A 22524-nucleotide genomic window follows, 5' to 3' on the forward strand; every position below is an offset into this window, starting at 1 on the left:
CTGGTGGATTTGAACCACCGACCTTGTGGTTCAAACCGACACTGCCGCACCAGGACCCACCAATAGCCCTCAGTTAAGTGGACAGGAGAACAAACTAGGATCCAGCCAGCTAAGACCTGGGCTCCACTGACAAATTTTGGGAAAGTTACATTACTCTATGATAAGCACTGGACTGTGAACCACAAGATCAGTGGTTTAAACCCAGCATGCACTCTGTGAGAGAATGATGAGGAGTTCTGCTCCCTCAAAGACTTAAAGTCTCAGAAGCCCCAGTGTCTTTTTTTATAAAACAAAGATGTCATGAGATTGTCATGAAAGTTAAATGAGGTAAATAGACAATGCTTGCTATTGTCACAGTTGTTAAGTGCCATTGAGTCAGTTTTGACTCATGGTGACCCTGCGTAGAGTTTCTGAGAAGCGGCTGGTGAGTTGGAACCGCTGAACTGAACTGGTGTTTCAATGTAGCCATGGAGTCCAGTGCTTATCCTACAGTGCCAACCCAGGACAATGCTTAGCAGGATGCTTTAGGGATAATTAAGACTGAAATGAATGTCAGCACTCACTTTGCATTTTGGAGTCCTGGTGTGGTGCTGTGGGTTAATGCCCCAGACTGCAAAGCTGTTTGAACTGCACGGTTGGCAGTTCAAGCTCACCAGGTGATCCTCGAAAACCCTATACAGGGTCGCTATGGGTCGGAATCGACTCAACAGCACTTAATAACAACACTTAGCATTCTGATCAGTATTACTGGGCTGGCTGTGGTGTGCACACTCAAGCCTCCTTGGGGGTTTGGCTGGATTCAGCCTTTTCTCTCAGGGAAATGTCCCTCATTCACTAATAGAGCTTTGAAAGATGAATGGATTTCCTGGGCTATTCACTAGGAATGCGAACCTCAAAAAGGCAGCAGAGGAGGATCTATGGGAGGCTCTACATTAAAGCTGCCCTCAGTGGACAGGTACTTTATACAGTGACTCTTGAGAGCTTCAAAAATATAGATCCCCAGGGTGGAATCAGACAGAAAAGACCGGAATAATGCTTTGGGGGTTTCCCAGTGTATGGACAAACCCAAACCCAAACAGAGTCAAGCCTGAACATTCACCACACTTGCTTCAGTATATCTGGATGCTCTGCACTGATTGTCCTACCCCTCCTCCCTCGCAGTGTGAGACAAGATGATCCATTTCAGGAATAAGGACTCCTGAGATTGCTAGACCAGCCAGACATAGATTGTTGATTCATATCCAGGATGAATTGGGGGAAAGGAGGAAAGAAATCTGTTCTAGGACTAGGAATTTAAATAAGAATACAGCTATTAAGACCATGGTCAAGCCTTTGGCTTCTCTGGGAGGAGGGAAAACAGGACATGCTGGGTAGAACTGTAAATGGGGAAGTGGGTCTGGAGGAGGGGCTTTTTTGAAACAGGGGTCTCAAAAATTGTGGACAGACCAGGGTCTGCCCTTGTCTACAGGGTTGAGCACCTGATTTTGCAAAATCGAATAAAGAAAACCTCACTCTCGCTAAAATGAGTCCAGATTGGATTTCTTGAGCGTCTGTTGGTATCGACAGCTTTTCTCACAGCAACAGCCCAGGAGCCTGTTACCTGCCACCTCTCCTTCCATCTTAGCTCTTCTGCCAGAGAACAAAGATGTCCAGGGCGAGTCTGCATTTTACACTTCTAAGATTCAGAAGGAAGACATCCACTTACTCCATCTAGACTACAAATCAATTGTTCTTTTGCCCTTGGTAGAAATTGGAGTAAACTCTTGCCAGTTGTCAACTTCAAGCAGAGTTCTTAGTGAGAAACTTCTGACGACAGAAATAGGAAAAAGAACCAGCAGGAATGACCCTCAGCAGCAGTGGTTGTGAAAGCCTGCTTCTAAAATATGTTTGAACCCTGGCGTGACCTGTAGGACAAGCACTTGGACTGGTCTCTGCAAGGTCAGCAGTTGAAATCCATCAGCTGGTCTTGGAAAGCCTATACAGGGTTTCTAGGACTCAGAACTGACTCGATAGCAGAGAACAACAAAATATGTCTAATCTTTAATTTAAAAAAAACCCACAGTATTCAATGTTTTCAAATATTGGGGAATACCCTATAGATTCAGGAAACAAATCTTTTAATGGCAGGAGTCATATATTAATTGTGTCTGCTGGAGGCCTATGCATAGTAGGTGTTCAGTAAATCCTGGATTTACTGAAGCATAGATGTTCAGTAATTCCTGGTGTCAAACCATACATATAATTAGGATGCTATCCAAGAGAATATGGAACAGTAACCATAAAACCAAACGGAAATACATAGCATGACAAGCAAATATTATTAATATCTGACTTTAAACAACAAAACACAGAGAGGAAATCCCTGTCTTCAAACTAAACTACTACCTACTTTCTTCCAACCTCTTTCTTTCCCTTCTCTGGAAGGACACACGTCTACAACTTTCCCACTGTAGACTGCAGGGATTAACATTGTAAACTGTTTGTGATTTCATAATCAACATTCCAACTTGCTGAACCAGTGCAAGATCAAACCCAAGGTACTTACAGATCTCAGTGAAAAAGGAACACCGTGACAGCTATGTGGCGGGTGAAGTTAACTCTCTCCCAGAAGACTCTGCGTTTCATTGTCCACGTGGGAGCCCCGTAATCCCGAGGTGCCAAGGAGTTAAGAAGTCCCAGCATGGTCAACCACAAACTGTATGCCAAGGTACTGCATGACATTTGCTATTGGGTTGAAGTGGGCTTGTATTCCCTCCCCTCCCGAGTAGCATATTGGACCGTGAGCTGTATGATCAGAAGAGGTTAATCAACAGTGCTGGACAGAGCAGAGCTGCGAGGTGCCTTGTGGAAGCCACAGTGAAGATGTGGCTGCCTCAGCTGCAAAGCCCAATTAGAAGACATGTGCTCCCCTAAGAAACCATTCTGGTGAGAACGCAGACTCTGAGAGCACTGGGGAACAGACAGTTGGGATATTCCTGAGTTTACTTATCTGGCAGGAAGCAACATCCCACACTAGGAACCAAAGAGTGGTTGCTCTTGGTGGTGCATAATAAAATAAGGGCTTTCTCCTTTTCATGACCATTGCTTGTATCCTAAAGGGGCGCTAGGGGGATTGTCCTTGTCGCTATTCAGGGGACATCAATTTGTTGGGTGAAGATGACATATATGATCTACCTATAGTACAGGAGCATCTTTTTTTTTTTTTTTTTTTAAATAACAGGCAAAGAAAATGTCAAAGCACCCATGAATGTCCATCATTATCTTAAAAAATTCTGGTGAAGTTTCCTTCAGTCATATTTTGTCTTGGAGAAAACCCCAAACAATTTGTCTTCAAATCAAACCAAATGGAAAGAATACTTTTCTCTCTCTCTTTTTTTTTTTTTTTGCTAAAGGAGACTTAAGCCCGAAAGCACATAAAAATATGTTCTGCATTACTTCAACTGACTGTGAATAACCACACAAAATAGCTGGTCCAGTGCAGCACACAGTTGGGGAACTGAAAAGGATGACTCAGGGGTTGTTTACAGTCCTAGGCATCCTCATCCCCCACCCTCCTTCCAGGAATTTCACTTTCTGCTCAGTGATGAGAAGCTTCCAGAAGGTCAAAGGACTTCACCAGTGAACAGCTTGGGACTAACGTTGAAAACCAGCTCTGAGGACAGACTATGTTCACTTGAGAAAAGTTGTCTGGGGCGTGGGAGCTAATTAGGGGAGAGGAGAGGAGCGCAGACATCACACGGATGGATGACCAGGCAAAGCGCTAAGAGCTCAGCTGCAGAGATGAGGGCGGCTACAGGAGGTAAACACAAAGTGGTAGCTGTCAGGTGTCCCTCGGGAGCCACTGGACAGGGGGGACACTGGGCTCCTTCGCAGAGCGGAAATGCTTGCCGAGTGTTAGGAAGGTGAGTGAGTGCCTGGATGTGCTGGCTGACAGAAATTTTAGGATAAGCCAAAGAGAAAGGCACTTGTAAGTTTTCAGTGAAGAAAGAAAACCAAATTGGGACTTGCCATTTTGAGTATCCAAAACCCACAATCTGGATAAAACAGGAAAAGAAAAGAAAAAGCTGGGGATGTTAGTAGATTTTATTCAGATGTGTGGGTTCTGTGAATGATAGAGTAATTCATCGGTCTATGACCTGTCTTATTGTAAAATCTAGAAATAAAGAGGATGATCAAGCCTGCCATGAACCAAGTGATGGTGTGTGCAACTGCACAGAATCCTCAGGTACACACATGGCACCATTAGACGGGACATTGTCTTTGCAGACTCAAATACGAATTTGTTGGGCTCCAAATAAGTTATGCTCTGAGAAGTAGAAAAGTTCTTTCCAATTTATGAGGGAAGGGTGTGGTGTGGATTGGGATAAATCATTCCTTAACTACTGAGAGGCAGACCAGATGTGGTTCTACCTAGATCATGGGCAATTTTCATCATCCTCTTGCAATTCTAGAACAATGTGGAGATCAGGAGAATAAGGTACCTGCTATGTGGATTGTTGACAGAGGGTCCAGGCTGGGAGAGACTACATTTGCCTCGTGGCTGTTTGCAATGAACAGGGGGTAAAGAAAGAAGAATGTTCAGTCCAGGCAAATCAAGACAAGCTACTGATGAAAATTAAACTAAGAGTGCAGCAAAGAAAAAATAAATCAAATGAAATGATCCTCAGTACATATGACTTAAGGAAACTGGCTTTTTTTTTGGTTGTTGTTGAAGAAATGAAATAGGTTTGCATCTATATAAATTATAAGCATAAATATTGGTGTTGGAGTTCACACCATACTGAGTAAATGTATTTCTCCCCCAATTTTTCATGGTAGAAACATAAATGACTTGACTTTACTCAATTTACTTCCAATAACAGTAACATTCACTATGCAATAGCATGTATTCCAAAGATCTGTTTCATATTTTCCCCCCATTTTCTAAACATTCAATACTCTGATTAGATATAGTTTCAAATTTGGTTTAAAAAGCCAGTATTCCTTCACATTCTTAAACTAGGATCTATAAGAAACTAGTGAATGTAGTAAAAAAAATTCTAAAAAAGATAATAACATTTATCAACATAGAACTTAAGTGTTTATGACAAAAGAAGAAACAAAATCAATACTTCTAAAAACTAAAGAAAATGGAATGATAATCAAATGAATACAATCATGAAGCAGGACAAAAATAAATCAGTAAAACAAAAACCAAGCTTCTAATTACATAGAGAAATCAAGGCATAGAGGGTAGCAGGAGCCAATTTGGTCTATGGTCTTCCTTGTGTTCCAGTGAGGCAGCCCTCATCATCAGCCTTGCGTGGACTTGACTTAACCACATTGGAGGCAGCTGAGCTGCTGAAAGCTTTGAGGGCTTTGCTTGTGAGTCACTAGAACCTCCACTTGTCTTCTATACTCAATGGTCTCAGAAGACAATCACACTTTGGTTCACCTCTGGGTGGAGACACTCCATGAAGTGGGATGCTACACTCTAGGTGAACAAGGTAGTGATGGTTTGAAGGAAGCAGCCACCAAAGGCACACAACATGAGCATCATTCTAGAACAATCAGAATAATTGGTCTCCCTGCATACCAACCACACTTTGAGCCCTGGCTTCTTTTTTTTTGAAGGGGTGGGGGTTGGGAAACAACAGCCCAGAACCACTCTTTTCTGTTCCTGAGTGCATGCAGGGAGGGCACGTGGGAGTGCTACACTCTCTCACACCCTCTCCTGTCTTCTGTGGGGGGGCTCATGGACTCTGTGGTCAGCACCAGTATGTCTCCCGTGCTCCCTCTCATGGGCCAATTCAAAAGGACCAGAGGAAAGTTACCGTTCTCTGTCGGTTTGGGGTACTCCTTCCTGACGTAGGACTCATGGATCCTGACGTGTCCAGCTCATCAGCAGAGGACCAGGATGACAAATCCTGCATGGGACATAGACCTTCAGTAAGAATTCTTTCTGTAACTCCAAAGGGTCCCAGAGCGAGGCAGCCTCTGTAATACACATTTCCCACTCCATCCACCTCTTCAGAAATCAACCCATTCCTTGAAATATGGGATCCAGCAACCATAAGATGATGAAAGCTGGTTCCTTTAGTTTATTATAAACTCCTGGTTGTAAATGTTGGAAATTAGAGTTCTTGCTTTGTTATTATTTCTTCGTGATAGGGATACAATGAGTTACTACGGGCTCAGGAGGTAAGGAAGAGACTACTGAACAGCTGCAGGTCTCTCAGAACAGAGAGAAACCAAGTCAGTTGTTTTTTTCTTACTTTTTTTTTTTAATGCTTTATTGTGAATTATGTGATAGTTTACATGGGAGAACATTAGCTTTACATTCATCCTATCGGATATTGTTTCATTGCCATGGTTACAATCCCCACACCATATACCATCAACCAACCTAAGGGTATACCCTGCAAGCCTGTCCCCCGGTCATCAGCACACAGCCCCTGCCTCTCTCTGAGAAACCGAGTCACTTGAGTTAGAAACGAAACCCATCCTAGAGGCTGTTGTTTGCCACTGACAGGAGTCCTGGTGGTGCCACGGTTGAGTGCTTATCCGCTAACCGGAAGGTCGGTCATTTGACCTTACCCAGCAGCTTCCCAGGAGAAAGACTTGGTAAGTATTGTTGTTGTTGTTAAGTGCCGTCAGTTCCAACACGTAGTGACCCTGTACAGGGTTTCCAAGGCTATATACATCTTTACGGGAGCAGAAAGCCTCATCTTTCTTCCGCGGAACCGCTGGTAGTTTCGAACTGCTGACCCCGAGGTTAGCAGCTCGAGAAAATTCTATGGGACAATTCTACTCTGTCACATGGGGTTCTATGAGTCAACAAATGACTCATTGGTAAGCAGCAATAATTTCTTACTATTATTTTAGATGAACTGTGTTCTACTTGTCTTGCTGTTGATTAGAGTGCATTGCTCTTTTACACGCTTGTGTGTTCATGATTATTGTTGTTTTAAGTGCCATTGAATCAGGTCTGACTCATAGAGACACTGCATAGGGTTTCCAAGGAGCAGCGGGTGTGTTTGAACCACCAACCTTGTGGTTAACAGTCCAGTGTTTATCCTACAATGCCAAACCAGGACTTGTAGAGTTTTATAATTGCATGCCTCAAGTCTGACAAAGCATTTCTATACTTGCAAAATGCATTTCTTAAAATAAAAAAATACAACCATGAAGTAGTAGATTTAGGAGTAAACACATGACACAAGTGTTGTTGTCGTTGTTAAGTATCTTTGAGTTGGTTCCAACTCCCAGCGACCCTGTATAAGGTTTCCAAGGAGCAACTGGTGAGTTTGAACTGTCCACCTTGGGGTTCAAACTGACCTCATGGTCCTGAGCTTATCCTACAGCATGACACCATGACTCCATAACATGAGTAAAGAGAGGAAATTTTCTATGGAATAATTATTATTAAATATATGTAAGGAGAATCCATACCTTAAAGGATATTTCAAAACTCGCATACAATGATTGGTTGTGTCCTATGCATATGAAAATGTATGAATTATTAAAGAAATCAGGGAAATACATGGCCATACATGATGATTGAAAGGGTTAACAGCAATAAGTACAAGAGCTCTTTGGATTTAACAGCATCGGAAGCAGTGATCTATCATAAAAATGTACAAATCCAATGTTTTAATTTGGGACAGAACTTCTAAGAGCTGAGCTCACAGTAGACCAGTACTCCATTTGAGTCTTGAAAACGTGGCAATACTATTGTTTTGGTGTTGTGTAGGAAATGCTTGGCACTGCAGATTAATATGCTGGACTGCAAGGTTAGTTTCAACTGTGAGGTCATTGGTTCAAGTTCACCAGCCACTCCTTGGAAACCCTATACAGGGTCACTATGGGTTGGAACCAACTTGATAGCATTTAACAAAAACAGGAAACCCTAACCAATGACATCTGCTCAGCACTCACCTGCTGACTGCTTGACATGTCTAATAACTTCTCCAGGTCCTTGATGTGCCGGCTGACCTCCTTCAAGAGAAGTTTGAGCCGGTTTCCAATGACATGAACTTTCTCTTTGGCTTCCAGACAATCTGACCCCTCAGCATTCACCAACAGTTGGCAAGACATGTCTTGAAGTGAGGCCACTTTTAGTTGCGACTCCAACAGCTCATGCCTTATTTGCTATGTAGATAAAATTGATTTTGTAAGACTTGTTCAGAATTGGAGAATGTTCCAGAAGTACAGAACGACATAAATGAAATTTAGTGGGCAATAATACCTGATCTTCAGAACCTGGTGCTCACACATAGACGGCTACAGCAGCTCATAGACAGGAATCAGGGACAAGTGTTCTAATCATGTCCCCACCAAATATACTCCATTAGGTCCCTGACCTGCTCTAGTCTCAGATTTCTCATCCCTGGAAATGGTGACGAGGATCTGTGCCTGGTACACAGTAAATATTACTGGAAGGCTCAAATTGACGAATAAAGATGAAACAAATGACAAATTATTATGCCAATGAGACCCAAGATATTCTTTCAAATAGAAAAGTAAACCATTGATGTGCAAATATATCAAAACTTAGGTACCTCAAGGGTTACACTGAATCTATTTAAGATTTTATAAACGATGCGCAGGTGAGTCATTGTTCCCAGCTTAATTGCTAAGGTCAAAAGTGTAGTTAAAACACAGTTACATAGCTGTTTCCTCTCAGTGTCTAAGACTTGTATGGTAGTGAATGATAAGTTATCAACCAATTCTGCTGGACTCTTTGTGTGGTGCTGTAGGATCAACACTGGACTACGATCCACAAGGTCGGCAGTTCAAACCCACCTGCCTTTCCTCAGAAATGCTATAAAGGGTCGCTATGAGTTGGAACCGACTCTACAACACTTCACAACAACACCAACAACCACCAATCCTATAGGGTCAGTTTGTTAAGCGTTTAATGTAAAAACAATATTTTAGAAATATAGAAAGGTAAAAAAATGCAAAGTATTTTCTTCTAATAGAACTCAAATTATTCTTCCTTATTTTCTATAAAATCACTGTTAAGTCAAGTATGCATTAATTGGTATAAAGCTCCTTGCATAAGAATCTACACAGTAAATTTCAGTTTATTGCACTCTGAAAACTGGCATGCCTTCTTTCTGCCAGAAAAAAAGAAATTAACTCATAATTTCCTTTTAGCCGTACCTTTCAGAAAACTTGGTGCTAAAGTTAATGTTTAATTGGATTATATTTAATGATTCGTAAGCAATCTGAATGATCTCTCTTTCTAATCATTTTTAGTAACCTTTAGGAGTCCCTCAGAGGTACATATGTTTACCTGCTAAACTACTTGCCAAAAGACTGGACTTAAACCCACCCAGAGAAGTCTCAGAGAACGGGCCCGTCAGTCTGCTTCCCAAAGATCCCGGCCTGGCAAACCCATTGAGCCCTTCTGTTCTGCACAAACTGAGCTGCCGTAAGTCAGATCTGACTCAACAGCAACTTACAAACAGCAAAAAACAGTGTCCTTTTATTATAAGCCATCAAATATGCCTTGGGGACATAAAGTATCAATTAATGTAGAGTTTAAATTAAAACCTACTGTAAAAAACACACACAAACAAAAAACCAGTACAAACAAATTCACCAAAGATGTGCCTCCATAAATACAAGTTCATTGAGATAAAGAACATCAAAGCCTTTCAATACTGAGTAAGGACTTTGGGACAAAATCTGAAGCTATCAAGTGTCATTCTCTATGTATATCTAAAAGCACCAGCTAGAGACAATAACACCAAAGTAAAAAAGGATTAGGACCTGTGCGCACTGTAAGTGACATGGAGCCGGAAAAAAAAAAAAAATACAAGCAGTTACCAGCTCTGACCCAATCCTACCATAAGCTGTTTGTGATGGTCCTGCAGTGTCTCTGTGTCCAGGTTAGAATCAGTAGGGATAATTTCGTTTTTCCTTCTGTCAATATTCTCCAGCATCAGAAGCAAACCATGGCTCAGTTCATGGAAATCCTACAAAATCAATGGGAATGTAAAACAATCTTAGATAATAATTTTTGCTTCCCCTAATAGCTTTGATTCCATTTCTGTTCTCTACAACAGCTACTAGCAAAAGCTGGACAATGGATAAGAAAGACTGAAGAGTGGATGTCTTTGAATCATGGTGCTGGATATGCTGAATATGCCATGGACCCCCAGAATGAACCAATCTGTCGGATTTGTCTGCCAGAATGTCTCCTAGAAGCAGGACTTCGTCTTGCTTACTTTGGACATGTTATTAGGAGGGACCAGTCTCTGGAGAAGGACAGCATGCTCGGTGAGGAAGACAGTCAGCAAAAAAGAGAAAGCCCCTCAACAAAATGGACTGACTGACACAACAGCTGCCCCAATGGACCCAGACACACCGACAACTGTGAGGAGAATGCAGGACTAGAGGTGTTCTGTTCTGTTCTGGAACAGGGCTCCTATGAATTGGAACCAACTTAATGGCACCTAACAACAGAACACCACAAAAGCCACTATTGGCAAAGATCTGTTGGCTTCAAAAGGAAGACATCAGTGGTGCTGTGATTACCTGAATTCTTTGTTCCTACCAGAAGCATCTAATTTATACTTGGGGAAAATGTACACATAAAACAAAGTTGGCACCAAATGACTTATTTTTAAAAGAAAATAAAATCTTTTTGAAAGAAAAGCTGTGATTAAGAGAGCTCTGAAGGAGGCAGTTCTGTGGCCCACTTTTCTCTATGTGTTCCAATCTTCCCATGCTTTAAGGTCTATGCCCCATTCCATGTGCTCTTAAATGATCATCTATCCATTCATTCGTTCCAGGTACACTTACTGAAGATCTTGTCCACAGTACGAGAAGTAACTGTGGAGGCAAACCTGCTTTCCAGGAGCTATGTTACTCTTGGGGATGCCTGCGTGGTAAAAATGGTGAACATGTTTGCCTGGTAATCAAAAGGCTGATGGTTCGACTGTACCCAGAAATGTCTCAAAAGAAAGGACTTCAAATCTTCCTCTGAAAAATCAGTCATTGTAAGTTCTTGGGGTACAATTCTACTCGGACATATTTGGGGTTATGATGAGTTAAAATCAAGTTGCAGGCAATTGTTTTCTTGTCTTTTTTTTTTTTTTCTTTTTCAATTCTTAGGGCACTTAGAAATCTGCAGAGCAGACTGCAGATTCTTCAAAGGTTCCTCACTGCAGTTCCAATGCCACACAAACTCCTGGCCACGATCTTCAGGCCGCACGTGATCTGGTTCCTGACCATCCTCCTATCTTTCTCAACTCTCGCAGCCCCTCCCATACACGACTCCCTTACTAACGAGACTTCCTCACACTGGCCCCTTACTCTCTTAACCACACAAATCCTTCTCCTTTTGCTAGGCCTCTTGCAGACCCAGGCCCTTCAGTGATGGCTTAAAGATATCGGTCACGTCAAAGTGCCTTTCCTCAGTGATCCTGATTTTCAAGGTCTGTAAGTTCATTACGTAGCCTGTTTTCCCTGTCCAAACCAGAGTTCAGGCTGTGTTCTAAATACTTAGTACAATATGGACGTACAGTGTACTACCAGCAAACAGTGATGGTAAGGACGGCTGAATAAATGTTTAAGAACTATCTGCTTGTTGTCGTTACTATGTGCTGTCAAGTAAATTCCAACGCACAAGGACCCCATGCCCCACAGAACAAAACACTGCCCATCCTGTGCCATCCTCACAGTTGTTAGGTTTGAACCCATTTTGCTGCCACCGTGTTAGTCCAGCTTGTTCTTTTTCACTGAACCTCCACTTTACCAAGTATGATGTCCTTCTTTGGGGACTGGTCCCTCCTGACAATATGCCCAAAGTGAAAGAGGCAAAGTCTTCCTATCCTTGCTTTTAAGGGACATTCTGGTTGTACTTATTTCAAGACAAATCTGTTCATTACTCTGGTAGTCTACGGCATATTTGGTGTTCTTCACCAGTACCATAATTCAAAGGTATCCATCCATTCTTCAGTCTTCCTTATTCATTGTCCAGCTTTCACAACATCTACATTTTGTTGTTGCTGTGAAGTGGCATAGAGTCAATTTCAACCCATAGCGACCCTGTATAGGGTTTCTGTGGAGCTGCTGGTGAGCTTGAACCACCGACCTTGCAGTTCGAACAGCTTTGCAGTCTGGCGCATTAACCCACAGAGCCACACCAGGACTCCACCATCTACATAATCCTCTGTAAATATTTACGGAATGAATGAAAGAATAAATGGTGGGGCTCAGATAAACTTGTGGGGATAGTTTCATCTTAGTCAAAAAGATGACGGGGTCGAGAGTACCAAGGGCCCTCAGTCATGGCTACCCTTGGTACTCTAGTCAAAGAAAGGGTTGGGCACAAAGTTACCCCATTCAAATTCTGACTTGGAATGGGGAGAGGGTCCCTGAGCAGAGCAAATGGTCAATGCCCTTGGCTGCTAACTGAAAGGTTATCAGTTCGACTCTATGCAGCTGTGTCTTGTAAGAACAGCCTGTCAGTCTACTTCTGTGGAATCAGCCATAGAAAATCTCCTAGAGCACAGTTTACCCTGACACACGTGGGTTGCCATGCATTGGTAGTGACTTGGCAGCAGCTACTTTAACAAGTAGTTACGTTCTGTCAAGTCACAGAGCGAGCTGCGCTGGGAACCCAGCTGGGCTGCCCAGCACTACAGGCCCAAAGCCCCCCGGACCTGGCACTGCATCAGCGCAGCCTGAAGCCGACTCCGCCACTCCTCCAGCAGGGAGCACACACGCTCCCAGCGCCCGTTCATCCTGGACAGGCGGTCCTGCAGATGGCGGCTCTCCTGGCTGTCAGCCTGGGTGAACTCGGAGCTGCACAAGTTGATGGAAAGGATGATGGCCTTGCGGTGGTCCAGAGCTTTCTGCAGCTCCTGCAAAGATAAAAGATCAGACCAGGATTGTTACAATCCCACATTTTGACAAAGGTGTTTAGAGTTGTTAGATGCTGTTGAATTAAAGACCTAAGTAGAAAGACGCTGGATGGTATGCAGACGGGCTGACTTTCTGGGTCTCAGTATCCTGCCCTAATCTCACTGACCACCATCCTTCAATTACGTGTATTGTGGTGGCTTGCACGTTGCTGTGATGCTAGAAGCTACGTGTCACCAGTATTTCAGAGATCCACAAGGTCACCTTAGTGCTTGGGTTTCAGCAGCACTTCCCAGACTTACAGACTAGGAAGAAAAAAGCCTGGTGTTCTAATTCCAAAAATTAGCAAACAAAACCCTATGGATCACAACAGAATATTGTGCAATATCCTGTTGAAAGATGAGCTCCGCAGGTAGGAAAGCATTTAAAATACACAGTGGTAGGGGTGTCTGGGCAACATTTAACCTTGTGGTATCTGTGGTTGTCAGGAGTTGGAGCCATCTTGAGGGCAGTTAACAACAACAATCTTGTATTTACTTCTTCGATTCTTCAAGTAATCTGGCTATAATGACAACATTACGCTACTTTTTTCAGCAAGGAATTGGAGTAATTTAGGTGCTCCACAAAAAATTACATTTTACAATCTAGATAGTTTTAAATGTGCTTCCTATATTCACTGCTTTGTCCTAAAATTGGTGGGCCCAGTACTGAGACTACTCAGTAGGAAATGTGACCATGTGGGAATTTGTGGAGAGACTTGTTTCTCTGTGCAGAATTTCAAAACAAGACAACGTAATAGCCAGGAGCAAGCCACAAGAACATCACCCCCAAATAAACAGCCTACACTAAACCCAGAGAAACAGAAAAACAGTACACTTAACCCCTGAGGCCGAACAGCCTGGGTAGCTACATTCCAAGGAGGAGCACATCTTGATACTCCCCAGACGGAACACAGGACCAAGAGTGCCACCAAAGGGAAACCAAGCTCTCAGGCCATAGGAAACCTCCATAGTTCAATGCATTGTAGCAGCTGGGCTAAGGCGGTGTTTTAAGATTTGGGGAAGTTAAGGGAAGTTATCTTGTATACTTTGCTTGCTGAAAGTAAAGAGGACTTGAAGCACTTGCTGATGAAGATCAAAGACTACAGCTTTCCATAAAGGCTACACCTCAACTCAAAGAAAACAAAAATATTCACAACTAGACCCATAAGCAACATCATCACAAATGGAGAAAAGATTGAAGTCGTGTCAGATTTCATTATACTTAGAACCACAAGCAAAGATTATGGAAACAGCAGTCAAGAAATCAAACAACGTATGGTGTTGGGCAGCAAATCTGCTGCAAAAACCTCTCTAGAGTGACAAAAAGCAAAGATGTCACCTTGAGGACTAAGGTGGAGTGACAAAAAACAAAGATGTCACCTTGAGGACTAAGGTGGAGTGACAAAAAGCAAAGATGTCACCTTGAGGACTAAGGTGGACCTGACCCAAGCTATGGTATTTTCAAAAGACGAGCTCTGGTAGCATAGTGGTTATAAATCGGGCTGCTAACCTCAAGGTTGGCAGTTTGAAACTACCAGCGGTTCCATGGGAGAAAGATGTAAATCCCATAAAGATTTACAACCTCGGAACCGACTCCATGATACTTAACAACAACAACAACACATGCTTGTGAAAGCTGGATAATGAATAAGGAAGACCAAAGAAGAACGGATATACCTGAGTGATGGCGTTGGTGAAGCACACTGACTATCCCATAGATTGCCAGAAGAACCAATCTGTCTTGGAAGAAGTATACCTAGCATGCTCCTTAGTCTAGACATCAACTCAGCAAGGCATTGGACATGGTATCAGGAGGGAGCATTCCCTGGAGGAAGACATCGTACCTGGCACACTAGAGGGTCAGTGCAAAAGAGGAAGCCCCTCAATGAGATGGACAGACAGTGGCTGTTACAATGGTCTCAAACATAGCAATGGTTGTGAGGATGCCGCAGGTTTGTACAGTGTTTCATTCTGTTACACATAGGGTTGTTATGAGTAGGAACCAACGCTATGGTATACAGCAGCAGCTACACTATTTTACATACTCTACCCACCCAGATGAAACTCAAATACAATGGCAGCTGTTTTACCACAGTTTGTTGGGGTTGTTGTTAGCTGCTATTAAGCCTTCCTTCAGATACACGGTGGCACCACACACAACAGTGCGGAAAGAGTTTCTAGTGGCTAATTGCTGGAAATAGATCACCAAAGCCTTTCTTCCTAGTCTCTATTAGTCTGGAAGTTCTGCTGAAACCTGTCCAGCTCATAGCAACATGGGAGTCTGCACTCTCATATAAGAGGAAGCTGTGCATGAGGTCTGCTGGATGGAATGAGACTTGGATCCCCTGCATGGAAGGCAAGAATTCGACTTCGGAACCATCAACGTCCCCACTCCCAAGATTTTACTATGGTTTTTGATTTCTATTTTTTGTTACCGTAGAAATTGCTTCTTCCACTCTCATCATTGGTTTTAGAGGCTTTACCGATTCAAGAAGGCCAAATCATTTCATCAGGCTTGCCCCTAGACTCACACACATTCAAACTTGGAGATGACAAGCTTACAGGTCCCCTACTGGCCTGGATGGTTCGTGAAACCTCAAGAGATCATTTCTTAAAGAGCAACTCATTATATTGCACATAGGTGATTATTTATATAGGCACAGCATTCTAGAAGGTGGCCCATCTTTCTGGCTTTCAAAGTGTCTTTATTAAAAACTCTGACTTGGGATGGCTAAGGAGTACAATGGAGTCCTGGTGTGGCACTGTAAAATAAGCACTGGACTGTTAACCACACACTCGGTGGTTCAAACCCACCAGCCACTCCTTGGAAACCCTATACAGGTCACCATGAGTTGGACCTGACTCCACTGTACTTAACAAAACAAGGGACAGAATAGCATTCTTTTAAATTCTTGACAGTCAGTGTAGTTGTCAATGTGTAACACTTGACGGTTACACTTGGGTAGCACAAATAGCTCTAGTTCAACCGCTGACATAAATAACCAGGACACTAATCTAAAGGTTAGTGGCTCGAACTCACCTAGAGGAGCTGTGGAAGAGAGGTCTGGAGAGCTGCTTTCAGAAAGACTGCAGTCAAGAAAGCCCAAATGAGCACTTCTACTCTGTGACCCATTGGAAATGAATTGACACCAACTGGTCTGGTGCTTTGGTTTTGGGTATGATAGTAAACCTAGCTGGTGTCCTGTGTGCAGACCTTCTGTGTGGCAGTTAACTGTTTCTGTGGGAAAGGCAAAGGACAGCTACCTTGAGCTTCTTTATCTGGACCTCGATGGTCTGGATGTCGGTGCTGAGCGTCAGGCACTGCAGTTGTTCCAGCTCCTCCTCCGTCTCTCCCAGCCAGGCCCAGATGTTGTTCAAGTCAGAGTTGAACTGCTGCCATTTCTGGAGGTTCTGTTTCATCCTCCGCTCCTTGCTTAGTGCCTGGGCTTGTATGAGCTCCCATCGATCAATCACACCTGGCAAGACACGCACAGAGCAGTGAGGCGTTTTGTCCACAGACATGTAGGAAATGTTTTCTACACACTGGAGGCTGACTTCAAAGAGCTCTAAGGCAAACAGGAATTCTGCTGAGTGTCTTTTTGGCTGGCATCTGTGGAGAACAGTAGAGGGGTTTTGCTTTCGCTGTTTGCATTTGTAATGTAAATGCAGTGAGAGATAAAAAGTTACATAGGATTTAATACTCTAAAGAGTTCACTAAAATTATAAACTGCAATGCGTGTGACCACATCATCCCATTCTTGGAACCTGTTTATATCAGGATGCTGAGAACACACAGATCACGTGCCTGGCTGCATACATAGGAGACAATGCAGGAAAACACAGAGACTAGAAAAGACCACCACCAAGCTGTTCACCTGCCTCGGTGTCACTGGAGGTCACTCAGGACACAGTACACGGGAGCCCAGCCAGCAGGTAATGCTTAATTTGATGTGTCCACATGGCTAGACTCTGGTCCCAAGGATTTAATCAAACTCAGGTCTGTCTGCTATCAAGAAGTACTTGTTGTATGGCGTCGAGTTGGTCCCAACTCACAGGGACGCTCTATAGGGTTTCAGAGGCTATAAATCTTTATGGGAGCAGAAAGCCTCATATTTCTCCCAAGGAGCTGCTGGTAGATTCAAACTGCTGACTCTGTGGTTAGCAGCTCAACGCATAACTCACTGCATCACCAGTTTAACTCTTCACAGAGTTAAACCACACGGCTAAATCAGTTGGTGTTGGGTAGAGCATATTGCCTTATGCAACATAATGTAATGGCCTTCCATAATGTAATCAAATGTGAGGTATCCAATCACTTCAGGTCATAGCTGTGTGTGGGTAGATATTTAAAAAAAAACTAATAACTTTTGAGCTATAAAAGAAGACCAGAATGGACCCTCTCTCACACACACACAAAGGCAGAAAGATGCAAGGGGAGGATTCTTTCCAAGACAAGGAATACCTTGTCTACCTACAAGGAAGAAATTGCCGTGGTCAAGGTCCTGATGTGGTCTTTTATCCTCCAGAAGTGTGAGAACATACATTTGCTCTTTACAACCACCCTTGGTGGGATTTCTGCTACATAGCACCAGGGAGCTAAGACACAGAGGGAAACCAAGCACTTCCAGACCTTCACTTTCACCCTGTCTGCATGTTCTTCCTTTTAACTTTTTTCCTGTGAATTGGGTGAAGGTTTCCAGAGTAGATCAGTTTTCCATTTGGGTTTTAGCTCACTGACGGCAATGTCCACAACACAACATCATCTAGGCCACTCCTTCCCTGTCGATCCCATTTCTATTCCTCTTCCTTCCCCCAACCCTTTTGAACTTTGTCCTGGGGTAAGCACTGACCTTTGCGTCTCAAGTGCTTGGTTACCCTAAGGGAATTTCAGTCTCACTCACCTGCCGTTTGGGTTTCGGTACTGTTCAGATTAACAAACCCAGGGAAATTCTCTTCTTCCTCCTTGAGTTTGTGCTCCAGCCTCCTTACTGAGTTTATGCTGCCACTGCATTCCCCCAGTAGCTTCATCTGTGCAGAAATCAAACACAGGTTCCCGTGACCACAGTTGTTACCAGTGCACGAGACTTGGGAAAAACAACGTCATAGGTGTTCACTAGCCTCAGTGACTGCATTGTGCTCCTCTGTGGAGACTACGCCAATACCTTTCCACAAGTAAGTTGTAAAAGAAAACAAAAGCACAACTGTGCTTTTAAACCGATGACAGATTCATCTATACAAAACGCAATCCTTTAAGATACATTCTGCTAATAGGATTTTGTATGAGAAAGGTCCTCAAAATTTCTTTTAAATCTGCTATCAAAACAGAATCTAAATCAAGGTGGGTTTAAAACTCCAAGACCTCAGTTGGCAATGCAATATTTAAACTTTGGCAACGTGTTTCATCTTTGTCAGTTTTCAACTATAATGAGGGAAAACCCATCAAATTACCACAGGTAACATAAATACAATTTTAATATATCTCACCAGAAATAATAGTATTACCGCAGATCTCACAGGAAGGTTGTTTTGCATTAAATAGTTAAGATACTTAAAAGCATACGGCAAGATGAAAGCCAGATGGTTTCTGAGAAATTTTAAGTATTTAAATTGGTATTAAGAGACTGAATTTTACCATTCGAGACAAAGCATCCAAATCATTTTTAATATCATGCACAGAAATCACAGGTTAGAAAAGCGAATAAGCTTTTTTCAAGGCACTCCTGTGACACTGAATATAAAGTTATCTTTCAAATCCTTTTACAAATTCAAATCCTATTAAGTTTCTCTGATTACTTTCGATTGAGGTTAAGTATAACTTCAGCAGTGGCAATGTGTGCACCATAAAAACCATGATATCCTTTAAAGAGGGCAGGCGTCACTTACTCCAACTTGGTATAATTGGCTAAAGTGGACAGAAAAATCACTTATAATTGGTTTTGAAAACCAAACTCACTGCCACTGAGCTGATTCCAACTTAAAGCAACAGTTTGCAAAGCTGTGGGTTTGAACCGCTGACCTTTTGGTTAGCAACCAAGCGCTTTAAACACAACACCACCAGGCCCCTCATGATTGGTTAATCTTTTGCACTTTTGCTACATTAGCCTAAACATACATGAGCATCAAGAAGTTCATGGGAAAATTCCATGATTTTTTATTTCCACTTTTCCATGAACATTTTGAAGTCCCCTTGTATACCTAGAAGAGTTCTCAACTCTAGTTTCAAAACATACTTAGTGGGAGCTGTGATGCGAATTAGGGAGAATTAAGTTTCCAAGGAGCACCTCCACCTATCAATGTGTTGTACGGCGGTGGTCTACATGTGGCTGTGATGCTGGATGGCAGGGTTACCCATGGTGGACAGGTCTCCATGGAGCTTCCAGACTTAGGCAGACTAGAAAGAAATGCCAAGGGATCTATTTCTGGAACTAGCCAATGAAATTCCAATGGCTCTACTTGCAACAATAACTTCAAACCCAGTAATGATTGAGAATGGTACATTTCATTCTGCTAGGAGTCAGTCATTCTGGAGGCAATTAACAAAGACAACTTTTCTTTTACTCCACAGTGTTTGTGATGTGAAAAGAAACTCTGCTCCGAGGCAGGAAAGGGATTTACTTTGAAGTCTTCTTGCTGAGCGTGTGTGTTAGAAAACAGATAGCTCCTGGGGAGGAAACAATGATTTGTTCAGTAACTTCAGCAGAGCTAAGAGGATTTTTATATATTTACTGATCACTCCATAAATGGTACTGCCAATAGCTTTTAGTTCCTTTCTATCTTTTCCCACATCCCTCCTGTTAATGAGAATCGCTGTTTTTTTGAGACTAAAATTGAGCATACAAAGAACAGAAGATAAATACATTCCAAAGGTCACCAAGTGACCCAATAAACCCAGACAAGAAAAGAAAACAAAAAAACAAAGAACAACTGAAAAATCCCATGTCAGTAATTCATTAGCTATAAAATGTGCTTCTCCAAAACATAATCTTCGTCCAAAAATTATTACTTAGATTTGGAAAAATGCCTAATGAGTTTCAAGGTCCAAAACCTTTTGTTGTTTTCAATGAAACAAATCTTCCTAAAGTTTCTATGTTAAGGACCAGATGGGTCACGAGAAGAGGTAGTGGTCCTGGAAACAAATTGCTCCATCAAATGGTAACTTAATAACAGGGCTTGGTTTTGGCCCTCAGCGTCCACGAGCTCAGGGGGGCATGGTGTCCAGAGAATGCACAAAGCCTTCATAGCGCCTGAAGATGTCACAGAACTGTGATCTGGGGGCACATCATAATCGAGATAGTTAGGGTACTCACATAGCCTTTGTAGCTGGCTTCTAGCTCCGGCCCCGTGGGAGTTTTGCTGCGGATGATATTTTCAGTTTGTTGCATCCCGAAGTGACTGTCAGCCAGGGCTTTGTCCAGCTGCCGGATCTGTGACTCCAAGGTGCTGTGATCCCCTGCAGGGGCAAACAGAGGACTCTTTACCAGCCATCTCGGGGTGTGATTCTCAAGGAGAAGCTGAAGATAACATTTCCGTGAAGGCAGCAGAGGACGAGTGCGTGTGGGTGTCATTTTAAAGCAAAGTTAGGACTAATGTGCTGCGGGTTAGACATTTCCAAGGCCTCAAGGATGGATGTGCCCACGTACGGTGCAAGCTACTGTCCTGAACAGGCTCGTGGGGCTGAACCCTCTTCTCTCTGTCCCCCACTGATCATCTGAATCCTGCAAGTTGTAATGATGGAAGCTCTGCTCCCCGATACCTAGGAGATAGTTATTTCTTGCTCTCTCTGTAGTCACCACTAGAGCAGGGGAGATGAGCCCAATCGTTTTTCCAAACCACAGAAGGCCCTCGTGGCTGCATTCTCATTCACTTCTGCCATGACTTGAAGAGAACCAGGAAAACACACACTCAGGATAGAGATAGCAGAAGATCTCACACCAGCAATGGTTTGCTTTTGAAATCTAAGCAGCTCTGTTGGCTCAAAGGTAAAGTGTTCAGCTACTGACCAAAAGGTGGGTGATTCACAGCACCCAGTGGCTCTGCAGGAAAAAGATCTGACAATCTACTTCTACAAAGATGACAAGAAAAGAAAACAAAACAAACCCCATGGGGCAGTTCTGCTCTGCAACACATAAGGGTTGCTATAAGTTGCAATGAACTCAAAGGTGCCCACCAACACAATTTAAACTCTGAAATAAAATCAAGAGCAAGTTGAGATTTTAGTTTTTACCATTTCCTTATGCCTAGCATTGACATCCTGGCTCTTTCTCCTCTCAGAGTTTTCATACCTCTTTGATATATATGTACATGGATCTACATCTCCAGTTGGCGTTGAGTCAACTGCAACTCATGGCAATCCCATGTATGTCAGAGGAGAACTGTGTTCTGCAGGGATTTCTGTGGCTGATTCCATACAAGTCCATCACCAGGCCTTTCTCCCAAAGGCCTGTGGGAGGACTTCAGCCTCTAACCTCATGGTTAGCAGCCAGAGGCATTAACCATCCAGCCCAACCAAGGGCCCATTTGTTCTTTCTCTGTATTTAAATATTTGTATCCAACTTTGTACTGAACAAGAGCACTGATGATCAGAATGAAGCTAGCTCAGGGTGTAGGCAGAACCAGTATTAGTTTGCTTTATTCTATTTTTTTTTTTTCCTCTATAAAAAAGGCCTTTTAAGAGCCCCCAGGAGAGATCTTTTACTCTTAATCACTCAAACGGTTATTATCCTATTCACGGTCCTTTGCTTTCCTTTTTCAGAAATGTGAGTGTAAACAAATGATTCCCTGATGCATAGAACATGCCTATTCTCCAACCGCCCCCAAATGACTGGGCCTGAGCCACACTCCCTCTAGCTCAGTCTAACACAACACTGGTTTCCCTTAGTCATCTTTGTGGTAAGAAATCATTTTCTTCAAAGGGAAATCCAAGCCTCAAGAGATTGTGAGGCATTTTTCATGTCAAATTACTCTATGGAAGTAGACTTATTAAATCAAAATCATCAAGTTCACAACTTATCGAATTAAAATAAAAAATCTCTTTAGGGCTGCACATCTGGTCCTGCCTCTTGATTTACGTGTGACCCCTGAGATTAGAAGGATGAAGTGGTGTGTCCGACATCCTGCGGAAGAAGGGAGGCTGCACCTTGGCCACGCCCCCACCTGCAATAATTCCACTATCATGCCATGACATCAGTACCGCCCCCACCAAACAGCTCCAGCTCACGTGAGCTGAAGAGCGTGTTTTGGTTCTTATTTCCTGTGGTCCCTGGATCCTCGCTGGTTTACTTATACCTCAGAAGACTACATCCCACTACACAAGCTGAGAGGTTATTTCATGTCACTTGACTGAAATGGTATTCTTGGGACTGATCAGCTAACTTTTGCTCTCCCCCCACCCTTAGTCAAGCAGTAAGAGAGGAAGTTGGCCTCAACATGCTTGTGCCGCAAAGCTGTGAGAAGACTGCAGGTGTGCTGAGGAGAGAGGAGGCTGGTTATGGGTGAGGGAGGGCAGCTGGCTCCGCCTCAAGGTGCCTACCAGAGGTATTTCTGATGGCATTTTCTGTGAGTTTTACAAAGGCCTCGGGACTTTCAGGGATCACTACATCTGCAAAAAAGAGCACAGTCTGAGTTG

The 22524-nt window shown here is 43.0% G+C and overlaps 1 protein-coding gene across 1 annotated transcript in view; it reads right to left on the reverse strand.

The window, feature by feature from the left end:
• The window catches only part of SYNE1 (spectrin repeat containing, nuclear envelope 1), a 554350-nt gene that overhangs the window by 6750 nt on the left and 525076 nt on the right, over positions 1-22524 (reverse strand). Inside the window, exons 135-142 of the mRNA XM_006874353.1 lie at positions 20207-20349; positions 17801-17927; positions 16164-16375; positions 12660-12860; positions 9837-9965; positions 7918-8130; positions 5814-5906; positions 4482-4540 (exon numbers count right to left, since the gene is read on the reverse strand). Coding sequence (XP_006874415.1) covers positions 4482-4540; positions 5814-5906; positions 7918-8130; positions 9837-9965; positions 12660-12860; positions 16164-16375; positions 17801-17927; positions 20207-20349 — 1177 coding nt within the window. The remainder of the gene's footprint in view (positions 1-4481; positions 4541-5813; positions 5907-7917; positions 8131-9836; positions 9966-12659; positions 12861-16163; positions 16376-17800; positions 17928-20206; positions 20350-22524) is intronic.

The sequence above is a fragment of the Chrysochloris asiatica genome, unplaced genomic scaffold (genome assembly GCF_000296735.1).
Source record: "Chrysochloris asiatica unplaced genomic scaffold, ChrAsi1.0 scaffold00271, whole genome shotgun sequence".
In the NCBI taxonomy this organism is placed as follows: domain Eukaryota; kingdom Metazoa; phylum Chordata; class Mammalia; order Afrosoricida; family Chrysochloridae; genus Chrysochloris; species Chrysochloris asiatica.